The 13715-nt window shown below is 43.7% G+C and overlaps 1 protein-coding gene across 1 annotated transcript in view; it reads right to left on the minus strand.

Moving 5' to 3' along the window:
• Nucleotides 1-13715, minus strand: part of LOC119454698 (hemicentin-1-like) — an 88963-nt gene that overhangs the window by 48974 nt on the left and 26274 nt on the right. The window contains exons 3-4 of the mRNA XM_049666843.1: nt 10313-10594; nt 6362-6545 (exon numbers count right to left, since the gene is read on the minus strand). Coding sequence (XP_049522800.1) covers nt 6362-6545; nt 10313-10594 — 466 coding nt within the window. The remainder of the gene's footprint in view (nt 1-6361; nt 6546-10312; nt 10595-13715) is intronic.

Below are 13715 nucleotides of genomic sequence, written 5' to 3' on the forward strand. Positions count from 1 at the left end.
GACCGGCTCAAGCCGTACTACGATCCACTGCACTCTCCCTAGGTCGCCAGGATGGCTACTCTTCCATACCGGGGGGGTGATTGTGAAGAAGAAGATCTACACGCTGAACAGCCCAGTTGCCATCGTGGGGCTAGTACCCAGTTCGCTCTCTGGCTACGCCCTACCTGCTGGTGCTGCGTTTCTCGCTGCCGCTCTACGACTAAAATAAAGCCCCTTTACAGTGAGTACGCTCACGCGTACTCGCACTCACCATGCTCTCGTTTTTCGGTTGTATATAGCAATGGAACAAATCACTAACGTAGGTTAATCAGCCACGCGCTTGATATACTGTTTGCAGATTTTCTTCTCGAAGCGCAAAAAACACATAGACGTAGAAGAAGAATGAAGACACACACCGGCGCTATGTGTGTGTCTTCGTTCTTCTTCTACGTCCGTGTGTTTTTTGCGCTTCAAGAAGAAAATCTGCAAACATGTTACACCAACAAGCGCAAATATGTACATTGATATACTGACCGCACTCGAAATCCCACATTGAGGTAGGATTTTCATGTGTCCCCTCACTTGCCGTGTCACTGCTGACGCAGTGTGCCAGTTTCTGCACGCAATTGTGCGCGTTCGGGTGGTAAGTGCATATAGACAATGGAATCGTGAGGATTTTATAAGTACCAACTTAAATGGAAGAGTCTGATGCTTTCTTTCTGTCTTTGTTATTGTCCTTGCGATAGAAGCTATCACATCATACCCCGTCCGGTCCACGCACAAAATGTCTCGTCATCCCTTTCGTAGACCCATGCCAGGCATCAGCTGGACTCCCTACATTTCTCGAAAACAGAACTTGCCAAGCATGCTTTTTCCCAGGGCCAGTGACTGCTGTAGTCAAGCTGTACAAACACGCATGACTTGTGACTGCTGAACAGAGAGAATGGCACCAACTTCGCGCTGTCAGCGGCTCCATCGAACACCAGGCATGAGTGCAAAGTGGCGCTGGCATCTGTTGCGGTGCTACACATTGCGTGGAATCTTACAGTAACAAATGCAACATACACAAAGGACAGTATATATGGAACTACTTCAGTCACATAGTTGTACCAGGTGGAGACGGATTGAATACGTACGATGAACATACGGATGTTGTGATGATGACTACTGATGTGTAGTTCGAGAAGTGTAATGTTGGTGCTATTATTCTTCAACTTTGGTGGCAGTACGCCTCAGGTTGAAAAGTCGAAGGAAGGCAAGGAAAGACTGACGGTAGAAAGAATATTTTGTTTTTCGTTTCTTTGCTTATTTCGGTGCCTTAACATTCACATGTACGCCAAGTGGAGCATCAGATTTAGGGACGGGACATTGCCACTGTCTCATTTCATTTTACCATGCATTGACAAAAACCCCAGAAAGCGCCCAAAAAGGCAATCTGGACCGGAACCGGCCTTCATGATCGATCGGTGAGGCTTCGTGCGATGTACACCTTGTCACTGAGAAGCGTTTGCAGTGCTTGCGCTGCGTAGCCCACCCAAAAACTCCAAACACATATTATGGAGTTGTGCGGCTGAGCCCAGCCAAGTTATCTATGTGGAGGTGACTTCATTTGAAACGAATATTTTAGAGTTCTTTTGAGGCTCATATGTCTTGTCTGGAAAAGTTTCAGGCGTGGATCTGAAAAATCAGAGAAGACGGGTCAAGAGAAATTTGTAGGAAAAGACAACATACTGCTACCCTCCACAGAGTATTTCAGAATTTAGATTATTGCTGCATGAAAGGCTTCCAGTCTCTATGAATAAAATATGCACTGTGTTATTTTCCAACAGATTTTGTCCTGCAATTAATATCCGGGATGAAACGTAAGACATGCAGTCAGTATTACAGAAGGCTTTGTTCTTCTCCACTATATGCAGTTCACAAGAATTAAGACTAAGTATAAAAGAACTTCCATGCCCAAGGTATACCGCACGACCCACACGCTGAATTTCAAAGAAGAGTGAGATCTAATAAGTGACTATAGGAAAGTAAATGGAAATCTTCGGCCCTTCGTGTGGGTAAATAAATTCGTACCTGACACGATCGTTCCAACTTACATCGCTCTAGCTGAAATCATTTATGGCCTGCTTCACCTTCCCTTGAGTAAGGAAGAAGCACGTGTGAGAAACGCTGCTTTTCAGAAAGGAAATTTGTTGCTCTCACTTTCTTCCGTGCTATGCGGAAACTGATTTTCTTTGGACGACAGCAGGCAACCAATAATGAGCTACTCAATCATTTCTGCGCCGCGCTGAAACACAACGTTTCGATGTTGCCCTACTGTTACTGTTGCAAGATTTCCTACACGAGTGCGCAGCATTTGTGTTGCAGCGCTTATTTATCGTGCAGCCACATGAGTGCATGTTACTGTTTGGGATGTATAGGCGGTACTAGACTGTTCGCCAAAACCTTCGCACGAACTTGCTCTGCCGAATCTCGAAAGGAGTCTTTTTTTATTTTCCGTGTCGCGTTCACGCGGAATAGCCTGTATATATATATATATAAATATATATATATATATATATATATATATATAATTGGAAGTATTTGGGTGTTTCCCGAAAATCGATTTCTCGATATTTAGTAACTCGTAATATATACGTTTTCCCCAGGCATTTCTTTCACCGCTTTTCATGCTCCAGTTTCGGTATCGCAGTGGGAAAAGATGAATTTTTGTCTATGAATATCTTGACAATGCATGGCGTTTTTACAATTATTTAAGATTTTTACCCTCTTCCGCGGCGTCCTCCTCCAATACTGTCATTGCAAACTTGGCTTTAAAGCATGTGATTAAAAAGTTGAGTAACCAATCTTAGGTAATTATCGAAGGGACTGCGACGGCTACTCGACCATTTAGTGTCCGTCGCGCTGAAATAATATTTAAGAAAGCATCATCGCGTCAGTTAAGTCATATTTAAAAGATCTACTTGAATTTAAACTAAATCACCCGGCATATACAGGGTGTCCGAACTATCACGCACCAACATTTAAAAATATGCAAATGCCACGTATCTGGACAGAACCAAGGTAATGTTGTTTGCCGTCGCTTGGAGATGCCCAGATTATTTTTTGCATTCCACCTAATTACATATTAAGCCTTAATTAATTAACTCCTCAAATATTATAATTAGATGAAAAGTGTCAAAGAGAAAATTGTAGAGCAACATGAAAAACCCCCGATACAGCTTTCTGTTACTCAATACGTGCTACATAAAAGTGTTTTTCTGAGCGTGAAAGAAGCCCGCGAATACATGCAAGATTGCCCCGCGACTGGCCGCTCGAGGCACTTTGCGTGTATTCCCGGGATTCGTTCACGCTCGGAAAAACACTTTTGTGTAGCCCGCATCAATCGGGAGTTTCTCATCAGTAAGGTCTCGATGAGGGCTAGTCGGTTCATATTTAGAACTGAGGTTCCAACAGCGCGAATAAATCAATGACACCAAAAGAAATCCACAGACAAGCGCTGACTGCCAACAGTAAGTTTATTTAACATTATTCAGCCATTTATATTTTTTCTAGCCTAGGCATGCATACACCAGTCACATAAACATAAGCAAAATCAGCAACATCATAATGTTTCTTGCAAAAAAGCTGTTTCTTTCTCCGACAAAGCGAGAGAGCGAAAACTTACACATTTGTCACTCCTTCCTTTCGAATGTGATATGCCTCTATTATTTCTCTTTTCTTCTTACTATTTCCTTTTCGTATGAATTTTGTCTTTTCAAAAATAGGACTGCATGGACACTTTTTGCGATGTCCCGCTAAATTACTTCCATAGCCAATATTCACGCTATTGTTGTGCTGACGAGCTCTATCATTGAAACACTGTCCTGTTTGTCCAATGTAAGTTCTGCCACAGCTCAGCGGTATCGGATAGAAAACGGTGCGCGTGCAGTAAGTGAAACTGGATTTATGATCGATGGTGCACAGGCGCTTATTGTGCGTTTTCATACGATTGCATATCGAGGAAAACTTGCACGGGGCACTCAAAAGTAAATTAACATTATGTCTGTTGGAATCTTTCTTTAGATTGTGCGACAACTTGTGCAAGTACCGCACCACATGCACTGTACTCATGTCTTTTTTAATTTCTTTGTGTGCGGGTTCGAAACTTTTTCTTTTTTCTTTGTGCAAAATGTCTTCGCATACTGAAGTGATGACAGAACGGGGATAACCTGCGTTCTGTAATCGTGCTGTCTGATTAAAAAAAAAACTTCGCTCGTAATCATGCTCACACGACTTGGTTTGTGCTGCCTTAATGCATTTGGCTGCTATGCCTCTCCTAATAAGTTTTTAGTGTGCACTGTCATAGAGTAACAAGGTTTTCTTAGAACTGGGGTGATATGCCCAGTATAGATGTCCATCTGAAGAAAAACAAATTAATTTCGTGAAACTGAATGCGGTTGCTAATTGGCAGTTTGTGCACGAACTTAAGACCTCCCGATGAGTTTTTGAACATGTCTGAAATTTCTTTGACTGCGTCATGAGCATGCATACTGACATCTTTCTTCAAAACAATTAAGTAGTCGTCCACGTACCTAAACACTCGCGTAACAGGCGTGTCCACCAACTTAGCAGAAATTTCATTGTCAACCGAAGATAAAAGTATGTCACACAATATGGGTGTTATGGCTGAGCCTATACAAATGCCTGTACGTTGGATGTAGTACTGGCCCTCACAGTTTATGGTAGTTGAATGAAGATAGAAATCTAAAAGCGTTAAGAAATTGTCGCGGTTAACACCGACAGAATATTTAAAATTTAGTTCTCCTAAATCATCTTTCCTTTCACGCACATCACACATCAAACCATTACGCGGCACTGAAAAACTATAAGTCCTGTACGTCTATTTAAAATGCGGTTAGTGCAGTCCCTTGGTCTTCATTAATTGCGAAGATAACTTCTTCGGGGCTTCTTACCAGAAAAGGGTCCTTTATGTGCAACATCTTCAGATGGCCTTGTAGAACGTTTCCTACATGGCACTGTCACGTCTTCTTCTCGGACACGATAAGTTTAAAAGCGTAATCAGGCTTGTGGGTGTTGAAAGTGAAGAAAACTTCAAGAAACTCCGTATCAGCTTTGCTCACAAGCTGCCGTAACGAAACCAGGTGCAAGTCTTTGAGTAGCTTTAGGGAGGTATTCTTTTGCTTTTTCGGTTCTAAAAAGTATAAATGGCTGAATAATTTTAAACAAACTTCCAGTTGGCAGTCAGCGCTTGTCTGTGGTATTTGTTTCTTCGGGTCCTTGTTTTATTCGCGTTGTTCAAACCTGAGTTTTTCATGTTGCTCTACAATTTTTTCATTGACACTTTTCATGTGATTATAATATTGGAGGAATGATTATGTATTAAGACTAAACATGTAATTAGGCGGAATATATATATATATATATATATATATATAGTTAAAAGAAGTGCAGGCGCACGTAGAAAAACAAAAAGAATTAATTTCGACCGTTTCGGCTGGGGTCCGGCCTTCATCAAGAATGCGATTGCAGGCACACAAAGCTCCATTTATACAGTTTTTCTGTAACAAAATAAAAAAATAACACGGCAACTGGTCTCTGACCACAAGCACGTGCACATTCAGTGACATCATGGATATCAACACGTATTATTGACTCACGTCAAACTCAACGGATATAGGAGAGAGCGAGAGAAATCAACGTGACTACAAACTTGCGCGTGCATACAGTGGCGTGAGAAAAAAAGGAAGCTAGATAGGTAATTTGAGAGTAACCCACACATGAATAGGTGCACATTCTGTAGTGTGCACGAGGGAGGAACGACGTAGCCAATGGAATGTAGGGGAGAGGGTTCACAGGGTAACAAAGGGTATGTAAGGGGCGGCAGCTGCCAGGAGAGTATTTTTGTTTTTTGTTTGAGGTTGCTGTAACTTTTGTATGACCACGCAGACCGTCAATGCACCCCCACCTGGTTATTGGAGACCTGTAATTTGACCTCCACTGACATCTGAATTTCACGAACTGCGTTCTATTGCATTCGTTGCAGAAGTGGGATTCCTTGTATGCAGTTTTTTTTAGGCAAGCTGTTTTTTATACAAAATTTATGTGTGTATCAAATATAAAATGAAAGATAAATGAAAAATTCTAAGACAAGGTGAAATAATCAACATCAACATAACAGAAGGGCGAGAAGAATGTGTAATTAATGATGCATAAATATACATATCACTTTACAAGCATGCCATATAATATATGCATACATGATCGCTAGGAAATGCATACAACAAGGCAAATGTTCATTGGAGCACTATATATATATATATATATATATATAGAGAGAGAGAGAGAGAGAGAGAGAGATGAAGGGCCAGCGTGCACTCACTTGAGGCTGGAGCGTGCGCCATGGCTCTGGAATCCAGTGAGCTCCCTCTTTCCCAGGGAGCCGTTGAGGGACCAGGAGAAGAGGAGCTGCGGGGGCTCCGCCACCATGGCGCACGCCAGCTCCACCTCCTGTTCCACGGCCGATAGGAACAGTGCACTCTCCTCCCGCTCGCACACGGGAGCGTCTGCATCGGAGAAAGCAAGAAGCAGCGGTCACCCGTTTTCCACGCGCACAGCAGCTCATGACACAGCGTGCAGGCCATTTGTAAACAAATGAGATGCGGCAACGCGGAATGCGGGCGAAGTGCATTCCAGTTTCTAGAACAGGCGCACACAGTGGCTCGCCATTCTTTTCTTTTCTTTTTATTAATGAAGACTCTCGTTAACAACAACTTGAAGTTCGTCATATTAGTAGTTCGTCCTAAAAACATTCTTCCCAAAAACTCGCAATGCATTATTCTCTGTGCATGCAAATTTCCACGATACAAAGCTTAAACGAAAAAAGCATAAAAACAAAAGGGAGATGCAAAAAAGGACACTTATCGGATTTGCATGATGCAAAGTGTTTTGTAGTGCACTCGAATTCAATTCTGGGCTGTTACGTGCCAAAACCACGATTTGATTAGAGACACGTCATAGTGGGGGACTCCGGATTAATTTTGACCACATGGGGATTTTTAACGCGCCCCCAATGCACGGGACACAGGTGGTTTTGTATTTGGTAACCATCGAAATGCGGCCGCCGGAGCCGGGATTTGATCCCGCAATCTCGTGCTTAGCGCAACATCATAGCCGCTAAGACACCTCGGAGGGCTTGATGCACTCTTACTTAACCTGTTGAATAATTACTGCTTGCCGACACGGCGAAAAAGATGGCATTTCACAAAAGATGGCATTTCATCTAGCTTGTAAAAACATTTATTCAGTGTCAACATGATGTTGAAAAAATGCACCGAAAAAATTCAAGCTATTATCAGCTGCGTCGTGTGCGATCACCACGGGGCGGCATCCTCACCATAATTATCAGCCTGCCGGAACACCTCAAGAAACTCCTCAATCACGGTTTTTGTTGCCAGCTCTGAAAGAGTTCCACATGGTTGTCGACGCTTGTGTAAGCTGTTTGTGTGCGCAGAAGCCCCATTTGCTTTTTAGATAGCTAGCACAGCCGCCTCCACCAGGTCTGCCGATCCATCATGGTCTCTCGTTAAGCCGACTAGATGGTGTGAGTGGCGGCCGCGCAAGTACGGCTTAACCGAATTAGCGGTTCGCGTTAAGCGCATTTTTTTTTCGCATTAGGTGCATGGGCGACCAGCCAAATGTTCATACACTGCTCTTCTTATCCAAAAATTCGGCATAACCAGGTTCATCTTAGTGGAAGTTTACCATACTTCAATTCCGGACACTTTGAATAAATAACAGTGGCAGAATGAAAATAAAGTTGACCAAATCAAGTTTTTCGAACGTTGAAATGTAAGTCGTGTGACCCGAGTTTGTCGCAAACGTCCGAATTGCGGTCTCCAACCAAATAGAGACGGTTATCACGTTTCCCGATGCCGGAATAAAACACAGCAACACCGCATTTTTTATGGTCCCTATATAGAAGCGGTAAAAGCCTCGATTCACAAAGCGACGACCAAGACATATCAGAGCAGACCGCGAATCCTCGTGGGGATTATTTTTGCTGATATTCGCGGAGCGCACTGAAAACATGGCACGTGCTCCGCTGCATACATTTTAATCAGTGATGACAGCTATTCTGATAGTATGTACTATAGGTATAGTGGTACACATGTACTCCTCTGAGCCTACCGACAAGGGATTCGGTGACAAAGCCGATTTTCTGCTACACCTATGAATGTAACTTGAAATTGACGACTGACTTCAGTCCAAACTTGGCATTGCGCACTTTCCAGTGCACTCGTCAGTTTCAGTTTGTGCGTCTGAATTGTGCGAATCAATTCAGTTTTTTTGGCGAGATGGGAATTTGGTCGGGACATAATATATGCTTCGTTATACAGGTCATTTCGCGGTACAGGCGAAATGCAGTAGAGGCGTTCGACTGTAGGTGCGCAGACACAAAACTTTGCGTGGATTTCGTGCAAACGGAATTTGCTGTCTGCCTTGTGTTTTAATCTTCTTTGCTAGTGCTTTTGCTTCTTTTAGTGGTCTAGTGGCACCGCAGTATAAGTAACAGCATGCAACAGTAGCATAGTAAAATGGCGTCCGGATGCTGTTGAGGCAGTTGACTAAATCTCTCTTACCTTCGCTTCAATAAAAGCCGTAGACGCGAGGGGGTAGATGGAAAGTGAGGGGAAAATGTTTAACTTTTTTTTGCAAATAAGTGAAGTATGTATATATCTAGAAAACGACCAGGCAGAAGGCACCGACCCCTTTCCCACGCTTTATATTTTGCTGCTAAGCTATTCTTAGTATATGATCTTTGGGTCGTATTGCTTTTATCAATCTGTGCAAAGCTTTTTTTCTCGTCTTCTTCTCTTTTTTTTCTACGGTGGCAGTTTAACTTTCACAACACCAACGAATTCTATCCCGCCACCCATTTCAGAAGGAAAAAAAAAAAACCAAAAAGAAGACCTGGTTCTGCAAGCGGGAGAGAGAGAGAAAGAAAGGGAGGTCACAGGTACTTAAACGGAGTCTATCAAGGAAGGCACATTACCGAGAGAACGACCATGAGCCTTAGCCTGTTCGCAAATGCCGCTTAGTGCTTTATTTATTTTGAAAAACGAGATTCAAAGGCTCGCCGAGAGGCAATGGTCGGGCGTCTTGATTTTTCAATAAAGTTTGATCTTTTGCGCGACTGTACTTGACTTCTCGAAATTGAGTCAATAAATCAAAAAGTTCGGTGGAGCGTTGAGAAAGATTCGTGCCTTCGCACATTTAATTATTTTAACAGTGAAGCCTAGCGAGAAAGGTAGTTTGCTGGCCTTTCGAGTTCAACGAAGCTCAGCCTGGTGCCTCCGACGATAAGCCGTACATCGATCCATAGAGTGTTATTATGTGCTCGTTTGGCTGCTTAGCTTTGCCTCGGTGACGTGCAAGTTTAATCGTGCAGAAATATCCACTAGCTCTCTCTGGAAGCAGCCGCATTAAGTGGCAATAAACGGGCGCTAAGTTCCCTTCACTGTTTCGTTTATCCGCAAGTCCGCAAACGTGCGCACGATCATGCAGGTGCGTACGCATACACGAAGCGAGGTGAGACTGACTTTTACCCTAGTATTGTACTTTGCAAGCCAAATTTGGGCGCATCCGGAAACGACAAGGCTTCATATGCTTTGTCTTTGCTAAATATTCCGGGTTATGCGAGCTGGTTCGTCTAATGCTTAGACGCTGAATTCTCAGCAAGCGTTTAATCACAGTTGACTTTCGAGTTTGATATTGTGGGAGGGGGTTTTTTTCGAGCATTGTGTGAAATATTATAAGTTTGACTTAAAATCAGCGGCCTCTAAGTCGACAAAGCCTGGAAAGTAGCTCTTCGATCGATTTGGATTGTGCCAGCCGCAGCGATATAGTCACGGGGGTAGCAGACGCTGTAGCAGTCCTCTGCTCAACGCACGTTGAGCAAACAAAAGTTCGTTTGTGGAAACCGAAGGGCCTATTAATAAATTTTTTATTTATTTAATTATTTTGCTGCTAGTTTGGCCCTTATCTGAGACAGTGCTTTAGGGGACGGTAATATAACACGTTGGGGACGAAGTTTCAATTATCATGATTCATTGCAAATTTCTTTATAATAGGAACTTATGCGATGCGCTTGTTATCTGGAGGCTATGGGCAGGGACGTCCACTAGATCTCTTTCTAGTGCTTGTCTCAAGGGTTTCCCTCTCGAGCTTAAGTCACGCCCATTATGTATCCTTCCTATCAAGGGGCGCTGACCTTGTCCCGCTGTCTGTCCGTCTCTGTTGTTATACACGTTGTTCAGAAAGGCGCACTTACGTTTAACGCGCAGCCGGACGGCGTTGCTGACTGTCTGTCCTGCCGAGTTTTGCGCCGTGCAGCGGTAGAGGCCGGCCTGGTGGCGTGTCACCTGTCGCAGTGCCAACGACAGGTTGCTCACGATGAGGCGGGCGCCACTGAGCCGCCGGCCATCCAGGCTCCAGGCGACTTCATTCACCGGTGGGTTGGCACGAACCGAGCACTCGAAGTAGGCGTCGTGGCCCTCTTGCACGCCGGAGGAGTCCAGGCCTTGGCCTAGCCGCAGCTCCACGATCGGCTTGTCTGCGAAGTGGAGCAGAATTGTACAGCACCGCCGATGGCCCGGCACGCGAGGCGCTTGAACACGCCCTTATGCCCTACCTAAAGTATATGAGTCACGAGCAGCGATTCTCTTGGGGTTTACGCTGAATCTCTTGGCTGACAATCGTTTTATTACAAGCAAAATTGCTGTGACGAATAGAAGGAATACCAAGCACAAATAACTGCTGTGAAAGCTTTCACACCATTCATGAATGGAAGGGGCGTCATATATAGTTATTTATTTCTTATAGGCACGGTGTTTCTTCCTGGTTGTTTTCCGTTGGTATTGCTTTTCTATTCAAAGGGTCAGGCACACTGGGTCGGTACTGTAGTCATTATGTTATTTTAATTTTCAGATTCGACTTTCTTGTTCACTTCTTCACATGACACGTCACATATCATTTGCTGAAAGCTAACAGGGTGTCTAACAGGGTGTGCTGTGTATTCATGATTCAAAAAGTTATCTTACGTAAAAGCGCTTTCCCATTGGCCCGCTTTCAGGCAACGCCATTATTGATAACGATCGACATGGCAAGGAGATGGCCGCCATGGTGATGGCCAATTGAGAACGGTACTTACGCATACGAGAAGTTTCGCTAATAGCGGCCCAAGGCCTGCATTAAAGAGTAAAGAGCTTTAGCGTTACAATACGTGATACGTTAGCGTTCTGCATCCTTTTCATCCCGGAAGAACCACAGAAAACCTTCGGTGTCTCCGGTCTCGTAGCATAAATTACAGAGCGGGCGTGTTAGCGCTCCTTCGCTGGCTTCGTCGTAAAATGACACTTTGTTGCCTGCGTGTGAATTGTTGGCAGGCTGGCTGCTCTAGCCAAATCAATCCTGGCTTATCAGAAGCTTTATACCTTTATATATTTGACCATTAATATATGCTTCGAGATCTTTGTTGCATCGTATATGTCGTCTTGTGTCGCTGTCGGTCCTGGCAGCCCAAATAGTTGAACTTCCAAGTATACAATAATAGGGCCAAGATGGCATGGGACGATACAGGGTACAAAGGCAGCACCACTTTTCAGCCAAAACTCCCCGTAGTTAGGCGCAAAAAAATAAATTGGAAGCGTAAAATTATCAGTGGTAGTGTAGAAAGAAAAAAAAATCTTACGGTATATTTGGCAGCGGTTTTTGGTATCATGTTGCGCAACTTATTTGGTTGCAATGTTTTGCTGTTTATACGACTCGTGTAATCCTTTCGCAACTTACTGCGTCGAGTAAACATAATTTCTTATTTAAGGGATAAAACTATATCTCTTTCTATCATCTTGAGAATGATTTTTTCGTCGCCACCACAGTCTCAGGATACGTTCCGGGTGGTAGGCAGTCCCTTTAAGTGTGACTCTGCCCTGTCTTTATTTGTTCTTGCGCGCTTCTTCATTATTACTTTATGACGTATTATGGGCGGCTGCTTCTACAGGTTAATTTTAGGGCACGGTATACGTTGCGCTTCCTTATTGCAGCATGTCATACACCAAGGTCTCTGTTTATATTTATTTATTTGTTCGTATTTTCACATCGTACCACAAGTGCATCAATATAACAGCAAGCGCATTGCTTCGAAAGCAGCGTAATAGCTGAAAATTAGACGTAAATAAAGGAATTGGGCTCGGGTCTGTCGCAAAAGTAAAACAAGAATGTGTACTACATGGTAGCACAGTGTGCCTTGCTGTTCTCCAGCAGCTATGGAAAGCTCTTCGGATAACCAATGCTGCAACTAGGTCTCCGACAAAGCGTCCACTGGTAAGATATTTGCCATGCGTACGAAAGCTGAAATATCCCGAATTTCAATCTTTTGAGCTCGAAATGCTTCTTTACAACGGGTGTGGAGAAATTCTATTTTCTCTGGCATTGCAATTAGAAGAAAAAAAGGGAAAAAAAGATGCGCAATTAACTGGTCTCCCTTGTTCTTACAGTGATAACTGTTATGGGATCACTCCACTAGCAGTTCTGACGTCCGCCGGTGTCCGTCATTTGCGAGAGGTTAGTGATGAAATAAAGAACTGTGAAGTGCCCCGAATGAAATCGAACTCATGTGTCACAGAGTGGTGGGAGGACGTTTGCCTCTCAGCCACTCAGTCGATACTACAGCAGAGAAAAATACCGCGCCTGGAGCGCTGGTCACGCCACCGAATGCTGTGATCGGCTGACGCCACACTCTGCAGCTTACCTATGGACCAGCAGACAAGTGAAACATTTTAAATGAAGCCAGCGGGAAAAGGTGAAAGGCAGGATAGAAAACAGCAGGAAAAGATAGCCGTGTCCCTCTACTTCACTATAGTGTTCCCGCATATGGCTCACAATACTCCACTACCGAGGGACGCCATTTCTTGTGGTTTTTGTGCCTTGAAAACATGGCACGTACCCACGATGGTGGATGGGCCAAGAATCGGTTAGTTTGTCTCAATGAATTATATCGAGAAGGGTGGTGTGCTGGGCGAGTTGGTAATGCTTATTTAGAAGTTAGGCAGCGCGAAATAAAATAGGCGGAGGGAAACAAGGAGAGAACGCGCTGTGTCTGTGCTTTCTTTCCCTCCTTCGATGTTATTTCGCGCTGCCTAATTGAGAATTATATTGGTTTCTTCTCGATAGATGATTGCTTCACGTGCCTCTGCGAATGTTTACTGCAGCAGATGCTATACGAAACTGTTGCGAGACTTCCTGCGCATAATATTGTGCCAGATATCACGTCACTGCATACTTAGAAATATGGGCGAAACTGCAAATTTCTTAAAAATTTTATTTTACCACAATAAACAAAAAAGACCAGTTTTTAGTTTCACTCCAATCAACATTAAGGCGACAGAGAACACAATTAGGTGGCGGCTATGAAATGGAAGAGGAAATAAAATATCGATGTCTCTTTGCTGCAGAGCACTGCCCTTCGATTCACCCAGATGGGGTCAGACATGATCCCTAAAGGCAGCAGCATATGAAGTTGTTAAACAGAAAATGACGCCAAACGGTATCACGCAACGTTCCTGAAGACACAGTGAGCCAATCAGCCGCTTTGATTTTTCTTGGCATTAAAAATTGTGCAGAAACCATCGCTAATGATTGATAATGTAAGGAAATAGCCGAACGCAAAACTGTTC

Source organism: Dermacentor silvarum, chromosome 1 (assembly GCF_013339745.2).
Source record: "Dermacentor silvarum isolate Dsil-2018 chromosome 1, BIME_Dsil_1.4, whole genome shotgun sequence".
Taxonomy (NCBI): domain Eukaryota; kingdom Metazoa; phylum Arthropoda; class Arachnida; order Ixodida; family Ixodidae; genus Dermacentor; species Dermacentor silvarum.